Source organism: Struthio camelus, chromosome Z, assembly GCF_040807025.1.
Source record: "Struthio camelus isolate bStrCam1 chromosome Z, bStrCam1.hap1, whole genome shotgun sequence".
Lineage (NCBI taxonomy): Eukaryota > Metazoa > Chordata > Aves > Struthioniformes > Struthionidae > Struthio > Struthio camelus.
The window spans coordinates 33,665,989-33,686,861 of NC_090982.1; the positions used below are offsets into that span (position 1 = coordinate 33,665,989).

Sequence of the window (20,873 nt, forward strand, 5' to 3'; positions counted from 1 at the left end):
ATGAAAGGCTTGTGAAAATTGTGAAATTGTTCCTTTCTATGAACTTCTAATATTTAGATCATCACAACTATAATTATTCTATTATATTTGAAATATTAGGGGTTTAAGTGATAAAGGGATAAAGTTAAACCAGTAAGTAAACAGTCTGGCATCAAAATTACTGTGACTGTGGATTAACTCCACAAAAAGTTTAGGATGTGAGCACTGCAAAATCAGAATAATGTCATTTGGATGAAAAATTACTTCTACCTACATTGTTTGGACTTCTCTTGGTGGTAACACAAAAGCTAAAGGCTGATCTGAAGTTGCACGCTTTTATGCTTGACAGGTTTTTCTCACAAAATATATAAAACAGCATCTGGGTACTGAAGGGGAAAGGATGGCTAGTTAAATGCCTTTGCCTCCTTAAGGCTAAGAGTCAATTTTGGTAGTCCAGCAGTGAACTGAACTCTAGATATACATGCATATTTGCAGGAAAGATCTTCTAAAGGTTCTCTTGTAACCTTTCACTTAGTTCTGCTTTTCTCCACGAATGTTAATAAAATTAGAGAAGAGCTTGCACCTACAGCTTTGTGAAATAAAAGTTAGGGATTTGGTTTGAACATATGAGAGGCAACTCATATGTTGCCGCAATGAGTTAACGAGGCAACTGCTAAGTTCACTCCTAGGCTGCTCTCTGTCATATACCCTGTAGTGCTTTCACCAAGCTGTTGAGGTACTGAGTGCCAGTCTCCATGTTTGGGGAGATAAAATGTGCTATAACTACTGAGATGGTACAAATTTCCTTTGATTTCAATGAGACTGAAATTTCTGGGAAAAAGCAGGTTTATAATGTACTGATAGGCATTTCTGGGTTAATACTCTGTTATAATGTCTTGTTATATATTGACTTTGATCAGACGCTGTTTCTGTCACACCATGCTTAGATAAATAGAAAATAACAGAATTTTTGTGGAAAGCTTTGACATGACTTTACACCTCTTCATTTGTTAATGCTTAGCAGTAGGCAACTTGTGATAAACTTGCATGCAAACTTACCAGTATGTCCCTTTCATGGCAAAAAGCAGAGCAGAAATAAAAACACATCCATTAATCAAACTACTGGTTCAGCCCAGGACATAGTGTCCTTTTCTTTCAACTGAAACTTTTACTGTCAGAGGGAAAGAGAAGCAGTGGAGTTCTACAATGTTATCTGGCTTATTGCTATGAGTAAAATTATTAAGATAAGCAAAAAGGAGTAGTTTGTCATATAAAGATAGCAGCTGCAATTAAACCTAAGGACCACAATAAGTGGGTCCAGGTAGCTAGACTATCAAGTGTAGCTATTTGTTAAAGTGAAACTTGCGTAAAGCCTATATGCTGATGGATTTGAAGTCAGATAACAACGGAAAATAGCAAAAATCAACATCAAGTAAAAATAAATGCTTAAGTAAAAAAGATAAGGGAGTCATACTTATTTAAAAATGAAATGTTATAAGAGGTGCAAAAATCCATCAGCCCAGGGTTTTCTCTAGGAAATATAATAGATAGATGGCGCAATTTCCAATGTGTCATATATCACAGAGGTTTGTTGGTAACATTTCAGAGAGAGATTAAATAAAAATCAACAGCATTAGTTTCAACATAGTATAGACAATAGATAGATTTTGTTAATTATTAGCCTAAAAGAACAAGCACTGAGGACTTGCAACCTATGCAATATAATCATGACTCCATATGCTCTGTGGCATACAGAACCAAATTTTGTATCAAGACAGTCCATCACCTTGTTTTGTTGGTACATTTTCACGGGGGGAGGAGTTCCTGAAAAATATAAATTTTCATCTAATCAAGTCTTAAAACAATCTTGTTTCAAGACTGCATGATAAGTGGTACATAATACTGCTATATTGATGCTCCCTTTAACCACTGAGTGTTAATTTTACCTAATTGTTTCAGCATGGTAGGTGACTGACCGGGAAAACAGTTTTTAGAAACTTAGGTGAACAGTGATGTCAATATTCCACGTTGCCTCTTGGTGGTTAGACACTGTCTTTTCTCTGGGGATGGTTTGGGAACCTTTTGGGTGGCAACTAAGTACCAGGACCATTGCTTTAATTCTGTGCCTTCTGAATCCCTTTTGGGGAGCGTTTGTTCTTTCTTTGATAGAAATACATTGAGAGTTTAGCAAATTGCTTGAATGTAGAGAAATTTGAAATATTTGCTTGTGATTCTGGAGTTATGAAAATAAGTTATTTGATGTAAATACAATGCAGAGATGGTGCCAAGTGTTTCCTGCATCCTATTATTGCTGTTATCTAGTGTAGTCCCTCTGCTCTCCATGTGCAATGGAAGGTTCTGTTTTGTTGGAAAAAGATATTCAGTATCTGGAAAATTTACAGAGCAGGAGTGTGAGCGTTGATTACTACTAGTCAATTCTCAAAATGATAAAACGGTTTGGAAGTGAGAAGTGTCACTGTAAAATGTGTGCTTGCCGGTTCTGAACCGGGAGTGAAAGACTTCTGCTGTCATGCCTCACCAAAGCTGCTTTAATGCAGCAGTGGGCAGATTTCAACACTGTTTCTTTGACTTGAGAGACTCTTACCTATTATGTTTTTGAAAGGCAAACTTAATTGTTTAGTCCTTTGCAATATGATAGCTTCAGTAAATCTCCCTGAACAGATTTCCCCAAATTCTAACTTCTGGCAGCAATATGAGGTTACATCTGAAAAGAAGACAGGGCTCTGACACAGCACCAAGCTGCAAATGGGAGCATTTTAAGAGAGGAGGGTCAAATTAAATAACACAGATGAAATTCTGGCAGCATTGCAGTAAATTAAAGTTTGGCCATAAAATATAACAAAGTAGAACTTCATTCTAAAATAAATCCTTCTCAAGGGTTCAGAATGTATTTTCTAACATTCCGATTTTTTTGTAATTTATACTGTTGCTTGCATTTTACTCACTTTGGAAGTTAAAAATATATTAGCTTTGGAGTTTTGGTTCCTAATTATTCTCTGCATTCTAAACAACCTTATATCAATGACCTATGAAGTTTTTTGCTACTTTGTCTTCAGTATCAGGATCTATAGGGATAGGTTTTGATGCTGACATGTGATTAGAAGTTTGAAGACATAATTTTCCCTCTAAAGCATTTTTAAAGCAAGGTGCATTTTTGCTCCTTTGACAGTCACTTTAGCTAGCTGCACGGTTTTATGAACACTGGTAGTGTGAATAATTGATTCAGTACACAGAGCTTTAACACAATTATTTTTTTACAGGTATATTTTAAATGTGTAGTTAACCTTCATTGCACTAAACGTTAGTTCCTTAAAAATATAATTCCTTTGAGAAGTATTCAAATAAAAAGCTCTGGTGCACCTTATGATATATTTAGCTTGCAGCATGGAAGATGTATTTTTTTTAAATTTTTACTTGGAAAAATATTGAACCACATTTTCTGTTGGCTTAAACTGGCAGTTTCATTTTGTAAGAGTCCCTGAGCAATATGTTCTAAGTGCATAACACAAGGTTATAGCAAAGGAAATCTATGTATTTTTGATGGGAGTTAAAAAATCTCTGATTTTGAGAATAGTAACTTGACATCTGTTAATTATCAAAACTATGATTTGGCACTTTGGGACTTAGTTCAGAAATTACCTAGGAAGGAAGTGAGCCGTTGACTGGTTCCATTCTTGGTGGCGTCTGAAACTATAGGTTTTCTTAGAATGAGAGTGTCATTCAGTATCATCTTTTCAACATTTTCCTGATGGTATTAGAAAGGTGATGAACACTTAGGTAGTTCTTTCTGAAGAATGTTTGAAGAATGGAATGTTTTCTTATGTTTTCAAAATGTAACTAAAATAAAGCATCATTTCTTTCTAGCTAAGTAATTTGAAACAAGTCACGGTTGTGGATGTGTCGGCAAACAAGTTTCCTTCTATTCCAATCTGTGTACTACGGATGTCTAATTTGCAGTGGTTGGATATTAGCAGCAACAACCTGAAAGATCTCCCACAAGACATAGACAGGTATTTTATGTTTTAATTCATGGATATGCTTGTGAACTAGCAAGATAGCCTACAAAGTGACAAGCTTCCAACGGACATTTTTAATGAAAAATCACATGAAAAATTCACATCCAGAAATGCATTAGTGTCGCAAGTAAACTTTACCACTGTTATTGCTGGAATAGGTTGCAGAACAAAACCTACGTTTTCTAGCTCACTGATAGATTGCACAGTCAGTGCCTCTACTGTGCAGTTAACTAATCACACTTTCTGATACATTTGTTATGATATGCCCTCATATCCAGGCAATGCTCTTTGGGAAGTATATGAGCCATGCTTGTCCCCTAGTTTAAGTAAAAGGGACTCGCTGTACAGAATTGGCAGCAGCACACTAGTGACCTAGATGGGTGGATGAGATAAAGAGGGAAATGTGAAGTAAAGGGCATTTAAGCTACTGAAAGATCCTGACCAACTTTGGCAGTGAAGTCAAAAAAATCCTGGTCAGATTAAAAGAAACATTGACAATCCTCCCCTTGTATGCAGAAACATATATGTGCACACACACTTTCTATTCAGAGATCCACTAGAATTAGTTTCAAAAAGTTCATGCTGATCCCTTTTAATGGGTGTTGCTAGCATTTTTATTGCTACAAATAGGTCTGCTAACAGACCTATTTGCTCACTCTGAATTCCTCTTGTAACTTGGTTTACTAAGCTTTAGCCATAAGTAAACCAAAACACACATTAACTGGTGTTTGCAAAAACAAATAAACAAAAAAGACTATCTGTTGATCTGAGAATAGAGATCCCTGAAGTGAAAGAGGCTTTTTGGAAACCTCATTCATCCTTCAAATTCACAGGACCTTTGTGGCTGGGAAAGGAGACTTCTCTGGAACATTGTGCAATCACAGATTTCTCTGAAAGCAGGAATGAAGTCTTAATTTGTATTAGTTATACAAGTGTTCTAGCCACCATAGAGTAAAATTGGCAATTTTTTTTCCAGAAAATTTGAGCAAAGATTTAATTAACTTAAAAGAGCTTCTAAGATGGTATTTTTATTTTATGGAAAGATACCTACTCAATTTAAGGATCTTTTTCTTCATATAACCTGTAACCTGTATAAGCTTCTTTACCTCTAGTATTTCTTTTCTACCCCATCCTCTCCATTTGGAATTGCCAATCCTGCTATTAAACATCACAGTCATATGATGTTACCCCATAATATACATTTTTTTCCCATCTTTTGGTTCCTGAATTTTGGAAGCTCTGGTGTTCAAGTGCACTCTGAAGATTAGGAAATGTCAGGTTTTCCCCCTGCTATCCAAATTGAGATTCTCATTCAGCCTCAGGATGACACTTTCTGCAGCACTGAAGAACTTTGATCATTACCATGAGGTCTCAGATGATGATAACAATAATAATAAAAAAAATAAATAAAAAAGTTAGCAGTAAGCTGAATCCTTCCTTAATTTCCCTTCCGGAATGCAAACAAACCATATGGATCTGCTAAGCAATAGCCTGCGATACTGTTTTAGCAATAGACCCTTCCGGTAAAAGAGGACAAACTTATTTCTTCAAATTGCTATGCTTTTTGTCTCCTATTTGTGCCAAGGAATACATTCGCAGCCATAAATTACTATTTCATTAGGAGAAGTCAGGGGAAATGAAGCCGAAAGCAGCGCGATGCCGTACTCCACAAAGCTTTGTCATTAAATTGATTTCAATGGGACAACTTGTGGGAGCCGTGTGACCAGGATTTGGTGTGTCTTCTGCTCTCCACAGTACTAATTACTAGCAAAAAACAATAGATACGAACATACTACCTAACTCAGGCATATCTAATACATAGAAAACAACCATTGGGCAAAGTTGTGAGCTGGTGACCAAGTTTGCCATTAGTTTCTGAGGTACCCAAGGTGAGGCTTTACGTCACATTGTGTCAACATCTTCTGTATGCAAGTCTGCAATAATTTTTTTTAATCTTTTGTCTTGGGTGTTCTTGTGAGTTCTCGTAACAGGTCGGCTGTTAATACTTATGATGTTGAATCATGACTGAAAATGTCTATTAAAGATTATTAAAATGTTTGTGAAAGTGGTGTGCATAATTTTAGGGAAGCCAAAGATGGGGCATGTTATTATTTTTCTCCACAAGATTAAGTTCGTTTTGCTATTTTAGGTGTATGCTCCTGACTGAAATAAGTACTTTAAGCTATCTTTATCTTTCACACTTTTATAGATTAGATCAACTGCAGACACTTCTCCTACAGAAAAACAAGTTGACTTATCTTCCCCGAGCCCTGGTCAATATGCCAAAACTCAGTTTACTAGTTGTCAGTGGTGATGACTTGGTTGAGATACCCACAGCCGTCTGCGAGTCAACCACTGGTTTAAAGTAAGTAAAAGTAAGGGAGAAATGAATATATTCTTAAGAAAAGAGGTAGCTATTCCACAGAGAAATAGTTTCACAAACAGCTATTTCTACCATTCCTGGTGGCTAAATTCTGACCACACTCATACCAGAGCCACTAGAGAGGCTCTAGAGAAACTTTATTATCTCACGGATAGGTGTTACATGAGTTGCGATTCATGTATTCTCCATTGTGAAACAGTGTCTTGTTGCATGTAGAACACTGAAAGGCCTTTTTGTCTGCAATAACAGTGATCCTACACTTCTGCAGGTGATATTTAAGTCTTTGAGTATGAAACCATTTGGAACTAACAGAGCAATTACTGAGATTTTAACAAGCCATGTGATTAATTGGAACAATTTTCCTTAAGGAAGTAACAATCATTTTATTGATTTTTTTTTCTCTCCTTAGAGTGATAATACCATCAGAGATTTCTCAGAATTCTGTACATTTAACTTACCCATTGTGTGAGTTGTTTATGTAACCATTGGCTTTTTACCTGCAAGATGTGGCTTTAGGCAATTCAAAAATATGATATAATACGCATCCAAACATCCATCGTAACAGAGAAGTAACATAACAAAAAAACTGAGATATGTATCATCAGTTAAGAGATACTGACAAAACTCCATATTGCAAGGCAATTTTGTTACGATGGTGTTTATACTAATCATTAACCAATGTGGAAATAGATTGGTTTGTCAGAAGTCCATAATAAAGAAATATATGAACTATTGCAAAGAATGATTTAGGTACATCGGCTAAGAGAGATTCTCTCTCTAGGAGAGAGAATCTGATCATTTTTCTATGGAGAGTGGAGTATAGAGAAGGTGCTATCTGAAATATTTATGTGGTTAATAATTGATGGCTCCTAAGGAAGTTATAATGCAAAATTTAAGCACATGTTCCTTGGATTTCCCCTTCTGGTTGCTGGAGCAAATTCTGAAGTGACATTCATGTTGACCAGTGACGTTTGGAAGCTTGTTGCTTATGTACGTGTGTTAATATTTTTCTCTACAGGTTCATAAGTCTCAAAGACAGCCCAGTTGAAACTATTGTAGGTGAAGACACTGAAGAAATCATAGAAAGTGAACGTGAACGGGAACAATTTGAGAAAGAATTTATGAAAGCTTACATTGAAGACCTAAAGGCAAGGGGTATGTGTCAACTTCCAGTAAACTTCCTGCTGTCTTGGATATAAATGCAGACATATGCAGTCTGCGCGCATTAGTTTTTGAGAGTACAACAATAGGCCCTTAAACTAAATGTTTCTCATGGTACTAAATAAGACTGAAAGTAAACATTTCAGATGTGTTTTGTTGAAGGTTTTGGCCATTTCTAGAACCTTTGAAACTGAACAAACCTATACAAACTTAATAGTGTGTTTGTACATGCATTAATGTTAATTCAGTGATAATTTATTGCAATGATTAATCATATTCTCCTAACTTGCTTAACTGTCTTGAGTTTTGCATTAGTTACTCTTCAGTGATTTTGAGTTCCTGCAGAGGCTGTTCCTCTCAAGAGGGAACACTGTGTGTTTATATAAAATGCCCTTTGCCTTAATACAGCACTCTTTAATTAATTATTTGTATCAATGTAGTAATTGTTCAACCATTGAAAAATTAGTGTAGTAAAACCACTGCTTTTATCTTCATTACAGAGTACCTGAAGGGTTATATATTACTTTCTTTCAGTGTTCTATCTTATATGTGGTATAATCTTAAATATGTGGTATAATATGGCAATGTCTTTAGTCTTGTTTAGTAAAATATGTTAGGAAACAAAGGAAAAATTCCCTGTGAGCCAAAATACCCATGAAGGGTCTGTTTAAATCTCTTTTGAGAGAGTGTACTTTTGTAGATTTAATTATATGAAGTTTTTTCATTCCTTTCATTATGCATAAGTGGTCTGTGCAGTAGTCCTACACAATAGGGTAACAGAGAAACGTAAAGAAACACCATATGATATGGTTATGGGTGATTAAACACTGGACCGAGTTGCTCAGAGAGACTATGGAGTCTTCATCCTTGGAGATATTCAAAACCTGACTGGACATGGTCATGAGCAGCCTGCTCGAGGTGACCCTGCTTGACTTGCACCAAACTATTTCCAGAGGTGCCTGCCGACTCCAACTGTTCTCTGGGTTTGTGATGTAGCTGTTGAAAAGATCTTGTGTTTTGATTTTTGTTTCTTAGCTGAGCTTTATTATTCTAGCCATCTGCTTCTAAAGTCAAGTCTACTACAAAAGGAAAAGTTCCACATTCTGGTAACAGTAGCAACAGTGGCGAAAATACGGAGAGAGGGAGGAGAGAAAATCTGAGATCGTAATTTGGCTTTAGAGATGTGCACGAAACATGTGGTGGTGGAGTTTATTAATGTGCTCGTAAAATGTGGAGTCCCCAGTTATGGCTACCAGGCTATGTGAAAAACCCCAGTTGGCACTGTCAAGTGTAGGATAGCTTTATATTCCTCTGGGGCAAAGCAGTTCAGAGAATGTGATACTTTCCTGTCTTTCTAGACAAAATTTTTCTCTGTGCTATTTATGAGGCGGTTTGGATCATGAATTCTTCTTGGACTTCCTGTGTCTGAGCTCTCGTGATATAGATGATGCTGACAGTAGCTTCTGAAAACTAGATCAAGAAGGAAGTAGCTGCCGTATAATATGGACCAACAGAATAGCTGAAAGCTAGCACAAAAATAGCTTGTAGCACAAAAATCACTTGGACGATACCTCCGAAACAAAACTAGACCCGGCTCTTTCTAGCCAAGGACTCCATTTATTTGTACTTGATTATATAGCTGAAATCTGAGATGTATGTTTTCTCTTACAGATTCTGCTCCTTCTTACACTACGAAAGTTTTACTCAGTCTTCAACTCTGAAGATCAAAAATCTCTGAATCACTAGTGGATATCAGAATAATTCTGTTTTTAGCTACTTGAAAAGAAAACACTGAAGCCATAGACTGATGGAAGCGCTTCAAAATAATCATGACTTTTTTCATTTTTTGCTATAATTGCTCCCAGTAACTACAGATAAAGTAAAGAATAGAAGAGCCTTCATAAGATGCTGTTTCAGCCCTTAAATCAATGTACTTATTTTCAGGCCCATAGCAACAGGCACTGAGTTATACATCGTCCTGTTAAAAGTGAATAGTCATAGTAATAAAGTGTGTTTGTTGCATAGCTGCCTGCAGGATCAAGACAGAGTATGTGGTAGTTTAAACAGTGGAACATAAGTCATCTTTAAAAAGATTTTATCTTGTAAGAGGGGAAGAATTAATTTAGAAGATGCATGTGATCTATTCTTAAAACTAAATAAGTCAACAGTTCTTTGCAATATTTAGAAGGTAAATAGGCTTACAGTTGTTTGTGTTTACTTTCTGTTCTTCAAGCATGCTGTTCTCCTTGAGATTTTCAGTTTAGATAATTTTCAGTAACTTTCTATGTAGAACCTATGGAAATAATGCTGCTTTTTTTCAAGCATATTATAAACTTTTAAGTGATTACAAATCAGGTTAAAAACTGAAAACTTCTTTGCTAAGCAGGCTTATAATATGGTGGTGAATTTAATAAGCTTTGAAGGAAAAAATATCTGAACAAATAACATCTGGAAAATGATGAAAAATGTCTTCTACTAATAGTTCCAAATTACAGGATTTTGTGAATATTTGTGTGATTGGAAATTTCCAGGTTGTTTAAGAATGAGTTTGCTGGATATAAAGTTATTTGTTTCCTATTTAATAACCTGTTTATATATAATTATGTAAGTGTATATACTATGGAGTTTCAGAAATTTAGTATACTGTGGAGTTTCAGAAATTTAGTTTTACACATTTTTTGTTTAATAAATCAATACTTTTTAATCTAAGAGGACTTGAGACTTAGACTGTCAATTTAAGTCATCTTAAACTGTTAGGAAACTGTTAGGAAAAATGACATGTAACGAAAAAGGTAAGATGTAAATATGACCTGTACCCAAACTTGTGCAGTACAATGCCACTTAAAAGGAAGTCATATTTAAGAAACAAAACAAAACAAAGGACTTCCGCCCTTCATCTCATATGAAAAATACTGCTTTTGATGTTTTCATTCCTTTTTAACTTTTTAGCATCAGTTCTTTGAAAGAAGAGAAACTGTAAAAACTAAGAGTGTTATTTATTCTATTCAAACTCCTGCATATTGCTACACAGAATGAAACTTTCCAGAGATAATCTCTAAGTGTTTATGTTGATTTTTAGTAAGTCTTGGAACAATGAGAAAGTTCCAAAAAAATTACAAGAAAACTAATGCTGTGTCACCTTTTTTGAAGAGAGATAGGGATAGTTTCATTTATCTGAAACAGAACAATGACCTATCTGAAATGGGTTAAATGAGTTTTTATTAAGAAAGAATTGAAGTATGATAAATAGTAGATATCAAGGTGGGCTAGTAGAAAACAGTTTATCTGAAACTTCCCTACTAATTTTTCTTTTGATGAAATTAAAAATTTGGTTTATTAGCTACCACTGTTGATGCAATAAACTTCTGTAAGACATCTGATTTGGCATTGCCTGATAGTTTGATCAGGAAATGAAAGTAATATGTGCTAAGTTAATTTTGTATTAGTTCAAATCCGACTTACAATGTTGAAAAGATTAGGCAACCAAACAGAGTATGGTGTTTCTAGAGATTTGTTATCCAGTTCTGTTTTTATCAATGATCTGGAAGAAGGAGTACGAAACTCTAAGCAAACAAATCTATTTCTGGACTTCTAATATATTCTAACATGATTTACTGAAACTCACAGGAATGGAGAATATCAGACATTTACACGGGTATGTCCATTAGTTGAGCTTTTGTAACTATAAAAAGACTAGATGTCCAAAAATACCAGCTAAACTTGAGTTTCCAGTGCAAATTCTAGAGTCAAAAGTGCTGGGTATGTAGACAGAAGATAAATGAACAGAGAAGTTGTATTACTACCTATTTAGCATTGCCCTAAATCTTTCTTGGAAGACTGTCTCACTTCTACTGTTCACAGATAAGAAGCATGCTGATAAAGTGGAGAATGTTCAAAAGAAAGCCAATGGAATGAATAGTCCATTTGTTTAGTTTATCAGTGAAAAATCACAGCCATGAAATAAGGATTTTCTTTACTGCAGCAGACAAACATACAAGGCAGATGACCAAAACTTGTATTCGCACAATTCAGACTAGAAACTAGATACCTATTTTTCAGCAAAAGTAAGCATTGGGACATTTATGATAGATTCTCCATCACTAGCAATCGTCAAGGTCAGGTTAATGTTTTCCTTAAAAATTTATGGCAAGAATTAAGTCATGGAAATGCTAAGGTCCATATCTACAGTGTATTGGGCTAGTGTTCTCCAAGCTAACTTCTGGCTTCTGTGATTCTAGTTTTCTTCTTGTGTAGATTACTACCTATATTTTTATACATAGAAAAAAGGATATTTTTTGTCACAGAATTTGTCAAGCAACTATGTCTAATGGGAAGATAGTGTTCACATACAACTGTCTCCATTATACCTAAGAAGTCCAGTGGGTAATGCCAGATAAAACAGAAACTTGCACTAATTTTAGCACACCTGTGGGTCACTTCTACCTTGATTTCCTGTTCAGCAAAAATACTGCAAAAACGTACTTTTTGCAGGCTGCTAAATATAATTTTATTAGTGTCAGTCTAACCCAGCATAAAACGCATGTGTCAAAATATACTGTGTCTTGTCTTTGTTCTAATTTTATTGGTTTTCTATTCAGTTCAGTGTAATAGTAATTTTATTTTGCACTATGATCTTTCACTTAAATTACACTTCTAGAGAAGAGAATTGTGTTTCTGGCAGGTAGCATGTACTTCTTTTAAATTTTTTAAAATGAATAATTTTGTCAATGGAAAGAATTCTAACATCCTAATGGCAATTATTTATGCTATTTTTAAGTTACTTATGTTAGATACCTAGGTATCTAAAGGAAAGTACTGCGTGTGTTCTTCTGAACTGCGAGATCAACCTGCATGTGTTGTGTACAGCATTTTTATTGGCTATGACCAGCCACCCTATATTATACTTCCTCACATTTGGCATTTGTCTTCTGCTTGGCAAGCAGCCAATATTCAGAAGTGACAAGAATGGGAGCAATTATAATATACTTCATAAAATGATCACCAGTTGCAATGTTCAAAAGTAAACCAGATAATTAGTTTTTATTGTGTTGCTTTTCCTAGTTCTGAATTACTCTAGTCTTGCTCGTAAGGGCAGCTGAGTAAGGAAGATAAACTTATCATGGAAGCAAATAATGTGAAATTTAATTACTCAGTACCTAGGAATAATGCAGTCTTGCACCAGATTCCCTTAAAAAGATCAATGAACACGAGATAACATATCCCTTACTTTCCTTTAAAAATCTAAACACCACCTGAGTAGTTTTACTGTGTTCATTTTCTGGAAAGGAAACAACCAGCAAAATGGTGGACAGGGAATTTCAGTATAGATTAGGTCCTACTCCATGGAGGATGGGAGCTGGCTCGAAAGTAGTTTCTTCTGATTTTGAGACCTCAGTTGGACTAGTGCTAATACAAAGAAGAGCGTGGTAACTCAGCATGGTCATGTACCTCTTAGATAACCGTACTATGTACAGGGGTTTGGGCAGCTCATGAAGAGTCTCCACTGCCTCTTCATCAGCTGAATTTTTTAATTGGCCTGATTCCAGCTGCAATGACACCATATTCCTAAAGCTTGCTCTCTCCCTCACTCCATTAACAGGTATGAGTGTAAATAGGGGATACCAATGGGGATTTCACTCTATGTGGATGTGTGTTAATGTGAAAGGATCTTTACAATCCCTTACCCCTCTCTCTGGCACCTTTTGTTTTCGTGGTGCCATCTGTAACCTAATTACATGAGTTTTGGCAAAATACTTGCTGCTAAAATGCTTTTTATATCTAAAAAGCAATTATATCTGAAATATTGCCTCTGCTATATTCAGATCTTGTATTTCCCATTAATGCTTGCATACTTTTCCAAAAAATCAACAAAATAATTGAATTAGCTGTCAAAGCACGGTGATAGGTCTGTAAGGAAGAATATCAGTTTAGAGAACTAAAATCAAGTCTTAGGCATTTACAAGAATAGTGTTTGAATCTAGATTTACATTTACATTGTTTTAATTTGTCCAAATCAGTGGAGGCTTGGTCAACCTTTGTCCCTGTGTATTGTCATTAAACAATATGAGAAGAAATGTGTTACACTGAATGGCCTTAATAGGTTAAATATATGTGTTGCCCCTTAGAGGTACTGCAGCTGCAGTGTGCCTGGGATGTGTTAGATCTGTTGTGCGGCACTACTTACTGCATTTTGCACAGAGGAACACCAGGGCGTGTTTCATTCAGACTTCCTACAGGTTTATGAATGGCATGAAAGGTCATTTGATACTTCTTTCTCATTGCATGTTTGCTGGTTTATAATCTGCAATGGTATATCACCTGTGTTATATAGATAACTTTCTGCCAAAAAAAATATTTGACATAAGTTGCTCCCAACTCCTTTGTGATGCTATGCTGGCCCCAGGGAAATGGGAGCAGGTGGGCTATACCCTCTGAGTGCACGCTCATTGGAGGTGAGTCCAATGTGTAGACACTGGCAACTGCAAGCATCATATGAAACATCCCAGGCACCTAAAGAAAATTGACCTTTTGATTATTTAAGTAAATCTGGTTTTTGTATTTACATTTTACAAGAGTTCATATCTTCAAGGTTCCTTTTGCTACAGCTATAGGACCTGTTTGTCCAAGAAGAGGATGGTGTTTTTAGGGAGTCCATGATTTCAGGAGTGAGGGTTTAAAGAAAGCAAGTATTTTAATTGCAATAAAATGACCACTGAAAAAACTGTGATATTGTTGAAAGTGACTGAGATATATCTGCTTTTATGTCATAAGTAGGCTTTGAATTTTTTGGAAGATCTTGCTGAAGAAAAGCTTCTGGCCAGATGTTCTGTACTTTCCCTTTTCCCATCTTTTGCAGTTGTAACCATTCCGATATTGCTTTCCCATACAGGTTACTCCTTCCTCTTAGATTCAGCGATATAGCTTTACTCACTAATATACTTCTGGGTCTAGTGTAAAGTTAAATTTTGCAGAGCCAACCTATCTGGAGCTCTCAGGGTAAAAAGGAGACATTAGGATTCTCTTTGGCCTGTCTTTTCCTTTCCTACTGTTACTTTGCTTTTCAGGCCCTTATTTATCTAGCAATTGAAAATTTAAAAATATTTGACATTAAATTTTCAAGAGTTTGTTGCTTAACTGGTACTGAAAATCAATTGCTAAACTGGGATGTCCCCAAATCAGTTGGAATAGTTAGCATTTGGCACATGCTGTGAGTATAACAACTGTTGGTGTGCTAGTTAAAGTACTTAACAGAGAAATATTATGTCCTAGCTGAGAGAACCCACTTGTTTTTCTGTTCTTTCCTGCCTGTCTGTTGCTTGATGTTCTAGGTATGATGTTAAATTAACACTCCAATATTTGCTATTTAACCAGTGCTTGGTCTGTTAAATGCCTGTATCATGTTTCATCCCAAGGCATTTCACAAGCTGTGTGTTTGGATTGCTTAATCAATCACTGAAATTTTGTATTTCACCCCAGCTGTAGCAATAAATATTCAACTTACAGTATGGTGTATTATGAACCTGAAAAGAATGATGCAGTTGAAAACACTAGAGGGATTTTAGATTCTTGAGTTGGCAGACTTATTTGGTCTTGATAAGTTAAAATATAGCAGAAGATTGCCAGACTTGAACAGGGAAAGAAAGTGCGATGAATAGAAAATAACGGAGTGTTTGCCATGTCGTCACTGTGCAGTTGGGCACAGATGCAAGGAGAATGATCTGATTTAATTTTTCTAGCCAGCCCCTGGTGTTAGTGTCAATCATCTTACAGAAATGTCCTGAAAGCTGGCTTGCCCCATGTAGCTTATTCCACTTGTTAAGTTTGCGCACCCCAGAAACATCATTTGCACAGCCTAGGAGCAGGTTCACCAGGGCAGGTTTAATGGGAGAGCATTGCCTGCTGTCTTGTCAACTATGGTCACTGAAGCACATCTCTGGCTCCCTAAGTCTCTCATCAGAGTATAAATCTAGGGGAACTGGCTGAATATTTCTATAATGTGATATGCGTTCAGGAGAACTAGACTGAAATAGTATCTTGTCATAAGTGAACACTTTTGACATTCATCATAATTTGTGCATATTACAAGCTATTTCAACAAACTGAGTGATTTGCTCTGTGCTCTATAGCTGCCGACATCAGTATCACTGTACTGCGTGTCAGATTGCCAGATTAATACTTGTGAGCACAAAGAAAATCCTGCAGGAATTTGCAATAATATTGTAGTAATATGCCCTTCTGGGAACATTTCAGGCCTCAGTCATGTACCTCACGGTGCTGCATGGAGAGAAGGATGGTATATTTGTGAAAGCCGTGGTGGTGAATCTAGTGTGTGTTGTGTCCCCTTCCCAGCAGCAATGTGTTTCCAGCTAAGGTGTGATCTCTGGATTGCATGAAGCATCTCTGAATCATCTTTGCATGAAGCTGAGTTTGTGGCTTTTGGTAAAAATAAAGCCTTTTGGATGTAATTAAAATTCAATTTGAAATATGAGAAGCACTGACAGACTCAGTAAAGTCACTTTAAATTTAAAGGCTAACTGAAGGGAAGAACAATTTCAGAGGGAATCTCTGAAAGCATTAATAAGCTATCCTGGTCACTGTTTGGCAGTCATTCCTTTTCGTGGCCATGTCAGCATAGTTAGCTCTTCGTATTGCTTTCTGCTCTCTCAGGGAGCTGATATGGGTTAAGGATTTTTCTGGTTTATTTGTAATGTGGATCAGTTCCTCACTCTGTTTCACTGTATGGACTAGAAGGGGGCTGAGAATTGCATTTCTCCTGAAAAGACACTTCACCAAGACTCCTGAAAAAAACGTTCACAAAACTGCAGCAGCCTTGCCATATTAGCAGCCAGGGCACAGAGGAGTACCAGGTTATCTAGCTAGATTTGGCTCTTGAAGTCGTGAGAATCAATCTAACAGATAGGCAAGGGAAATGCTGCTGTGAACTATCAGAATAATAACTGTAATTGGCACCTTGATAATAAGAGAATAGAAGTTAACTCTGGAAAGCAAAGTTTCAGGCACATCTGTGGTACTTGTGTCTTGTGATGCATTTTGGGAATTACTCTATTGCTCATACTCTGTGCAGTTTTTAATTTCAAGAACTTTTGTATCCGATTGATTTTCTTCCTTTCCTCAGAAGTTCCCAATCAATTCCCTATGACCTATTTAAAACCATATAGAAAAATACAAAAAAAAAAAAGACTCCCCCACAAACAAGGCAGACTCACTGCCTTAAGTACTGATAGCTTTGAATAGAGTGCCTAGAACTCTCCTTGCTTAAGAGAAAGATGAACTCATTTCTGGAGCAGTTTTCCAACACAGCCTTCAGTTTAATCAGAACTGATTTTGTGGATGATGTGCGGGGAAAACTGGTGAATACTTTTTTGTCCTTGCCGCTTTTCTGATGAGCTAAAGGCTTAAATTGTGAGTAGAGCATCATGGTTCAGCTGATTGGAAGGAAACGCTGATATGTACTTTCAAATAGGTTTTCAGTGCATTTCTGCACTCCAAAGTGAAAGGGTTATTACTGTTTTTTAAGATCTTCCAATTTTATGCTATTTCTCTCCTGTTTTATTTTCTAAATCTCTAAGATGCAAAGTGAAGTATTTGCAGGACAAATGTTGGGACTGGAGGGAGAAACCTGAGGTTTTGGGAGATAAAAATCTTCAAAACAGGTTATTTGGAAAAAACACTTTATTTGGAAAAAAAAAGTGGAGTTTTTTGAATGAAATAAATTGCCTTGAATTATTTGGAAGGTATGAATAGAAGATATTATGGAAACGCTTCCTTATTTTGGAAAGGTTTTAACTTATATGAATACGTTCTATGGCTCTAGTGCTTCAAAGTTTTCACTGTGTTTTGTGGGCAACAGTGGTTTTAAGTGGCTGTAAATGCAAGAGGTGAATTTAGGGAAGTATTAGAAACTTAAGTCTTTATCTAGAATTGCCCTTTCAGTTCAAGCATCTGTAGCTGGCACTGTTTCCTTTTTCTGTCTCCTTGGATGTAACTTCCTTGAGTAGGTGGGGAAAATGGTCTACTCCTCATTCCAATACAAGAGAAGATTGTGCTGAGATCTGTTGCTGGAAAAATGCTGGAAGGCTTCTGAGTCTGTGAGCTCTCCTTCTTATTAGGGTTGCAAATACTCTGATACATAAATAGTTGTGTACCTCCAAGGCCAAAGGGTTTTCAACCTGCACTGGAATAACTCAAAAAGCTTTTTAATTTAAAAGGTGCACTAGAATTTGGGAATGACTTATGCACTTCTTTCCTCTCCATAATTGCTCAGGCAAAGTTGTCCAATTTCTATTTAGAAATGGATTATTTTTCTCGCTCTCTATCTTAATTTCTGATGTAAGGCTTTATAAAATGAGAGTGCAATTTATATTTTTTCAACCTACCAGCAGAAGTAGTTTTTGCAAAAGCTAGAAAAAGCAACAACAAAACCAAGGCAACACCTAAATGCAGGCTAGACGAACTATTTTATTTGGAAGCTGTGGTGGCTATTTCAGTCAAGATCAATCCTTGTCAAACAGCTTTATCAGATATTCTTTTTCTTAGCCTCACCTTCTCTGCCTGTCTCACTCCCACATTTCTCCATGACTATTTTATTCCTAGCATATTGTGTAGCTTTAAAATACCCTTGAACTTAAGAAAGAGAATTTTGTTTTTGTGTTGAGTACCTTAATTTTTTCATCTCTAACCTGCAACAACAGCTATATTTCAAGAACAAAATCCAAGATAAAACTATTGCTTTAACAGCTCCCAAGACAAGTGTGTTTCTTGTTCAATCTGACAAACGAGCATGCTAGAAGTGCTGGGTGCAGCAACAACCGCAGCAAAATGGAACATATAGTCAGCTAATTAGAATTTGATTTTTATCTGGCTATTTCTGTAGGCAAAATCTCAGTACCTGTTGACAAATAACAGGAAATGATTATTTAGCAAAAGCACTGTAACACAGGGACAGCAGAAGCTGCAGGAGCTGTGCTCTTTTGAGGACAATGTTTTTTGCAGTTGCATAGGTTCTCTCTTTCTCACAGAAGTATCTGCCATCTGCTCTAGAGATGATACCTTGAATTCTATATTCAGCTCAAGAAGCTTTTATTAACGTTGTGTCTTAATGCTTTATAAATTAAAAAAAACACCTTCAGAGGTGCATGAGCTCTCCTTTTGAGGTGTTAAACAGCTGTTTAGCCCAGAAGGCTGTTACCTGTTCTTCATTCATGTCATTTTAAGATAGAAATTAGCCATTTTATCTTTCAAGACATGTTTGTAATTAGTAGTAGTACAGTTCAGGCAGCAGGAAGGGAAATCTATCCTGAAAGAAAGGTTCTGTCTTTATGGAAAAGAGGTTTCCCTTTGAATTTTACAGCAGGCTGTGCTTGTATGTAGAAGGTATGGAAATTGGTCCTATCTGCAGAAATTTCCATGGATCAGCATAGCTCTTCTGTCCTTTGGAAAGTGAATAGCACATTTACTAATGTAGCTGTACTGAAATCATGTAGACAGAGTGAGGAGTACTAGCTATTTCCAGCTCAGCTGGATACAGACTGCTCTCAAATCTGGTCCCCATACCTTGCTCTGTCCCCTGCACTGTCTCGGAAGGCCAATTTACCTGTCCTAGCCACCCTCCCCACATTCACAAAGCAGAACTCAAGTCCTCCTGTTAATGCTAAACTCCCTATTTTTCCTGCTTCTCTGCAGTACACATAGGGAGCAGCACTGGCTGGGAAGACCGTGTTGCTGGCACATCAGTTTATTGACGTTTCGTACGTCTTGGTTGGCTGGAAAACGGAATTATGCCCCAGTCCTATATGCAACTGCAGCTCCCGCCGGAAAGTGTCTTGTGCATCATGAATGATGAGTACCACAGCTTGTCTTATCCTTGGAATTTGTATTAGGTGGGAGAGTTTTCCAAATATGTGGTGTATACTTTATCTCTTATTTCACAACTATTTCAGGTTTTGATCATTAGGCTTAATAAGTACACTGTTAGAATGGAGATATTTTCCTCTCCAGTATTACTGCTACTGAAGATTACCTTTTAATTTAAGGCTGTGTCATGCTCTAGATGCGGAAAGGCTTAACAGAAGGGAAGCTCTCAGGCAGCACGGTGATTACTCCGATTCCATGTAACTCATGCTTTGGAAATTAGCGGCACTTTGGCAATGGAGAAAGGTTCTCAAGATCTACTTCAGCTTTTGAAGTTATAGTAGAAATTGACAGGAAATTACATTTAGTCATATACATTAATTTATTTTCCATTAACAAGCTTTAGGCTAGACACTAGCCTGTATTTTAATATCTGTCCAGATTAGTTTAGTTCAAGAAAATAGCATAAATTTTATACTCACATTTTTTAATCAGGTGTTTGTAGTAAGACTCATAAAGGGAGAAGACTACAGCAGTGAGTACACTGTAGCAATGAAACTAATTGAAAGGTGTTATTTGGTAGTATAATTAACAGTTTAAGATATCTAGATGAAGCATCCATCATTGTGAAACAAACTGTCAAAGCCATTATGTGGGTGGAATGCAGGGCTTTTTCCCTCAAATATGCTTATAAAATGGCAAAATAAAAATTAAGTGCAGATTCACGGTATCATGGTTACATCGGATGCACCTCATCAGAAGAACTTATCAGACAAACATTTCACTTTCCCTCTAGCTTATGTGTTTGCCAGTATTATCTCCCTCAGTCCTACAAGGTATCATTTCCTGATTTGTAGGATATGAGTATGCTGCAAGCTTTAGGGTGTCCCTAGGTTCCTAGTGCATTTAGCTCCTCATATAAGTATCCTGTGACTGATTTTTCTGGTCAAACCACCACCCTACAGACTCACTATCCTACAAATGAGTATCCTCTGTGCTTTTGTGTTTCTGCTGAGTATCTCTTACCACTGTTAAGACTGGAAGTACCAATCTCAGTGACTTTGCCATAAGATCTCTGAAACTTGCTGGCTTTACTGCAAAGCTGAGACTTCTGGTTGTAGAAGCGACTCTCCTTCCCTTCCTCCAGACTGACTCTCAAAAACTATGCAAACAGTTTTGCAGAAATTGTAGAATGGTTTGATTTATTATTAATATTATATTATTAATGTATTTAGTAAAGACAAATTCTGTAGATATAAAAAGAAAGTAGCCTGAGAACTGGAGGAATTGGGAGAATGGCAGAAACAATGCCCTACTTCTCTGAAGTCAACAGTTGCCATTTTTTTTTAAGACAGTATAGGTGTTGATGCCAAATGCTAATGGAGACTTTTTGCAGTATCCCCTGAGATGTCATCTCAAACTTAAGAAAATGTGCCGTGAAG

The 20,873-nt window shown here is 36.5% G+C and overlaps 1 protein-coding gene across 2 annotated transcripts in view; it reads left to right on the forward strand.

Annotated features, from left to right (window-relative positions):
* LRRC2 (leucine rich repeat containing 2) overlaps positions 1–10,939 on the forward strand; it is a 190,059-nt gene extending 179,120 nt beyond the window's left edge. Inside the window, exons 18-21 of one of the 2 annotated variants that reach the window (XM_068928708.1) lie at positions 3,865–4,010; positions 6,226–6,381; positions 7,418–7,554; positions 9,232–10,939. In XM_068928708.1, the coding sequence (XP_068784809.1) occupies positions 3,865–4,010; positions 6,226–6,381; positions 7,418–7,554; positions 9,232–9,281 (489 nt within the window). In that variant the 3' untranslated portion in view covers positions 9,282–10,939. The remainder of the gene's footprint in view (positions 1–3,864; positions 4,011–6,225; positions 6,382–7,417; positions 7,555–9,231) is intronic. The other variant, XM_068928709.1, reaches the window with a different exon arrangement.
* Positions 10,940–20,873: the final 9,934 nt, after the last annotated feature.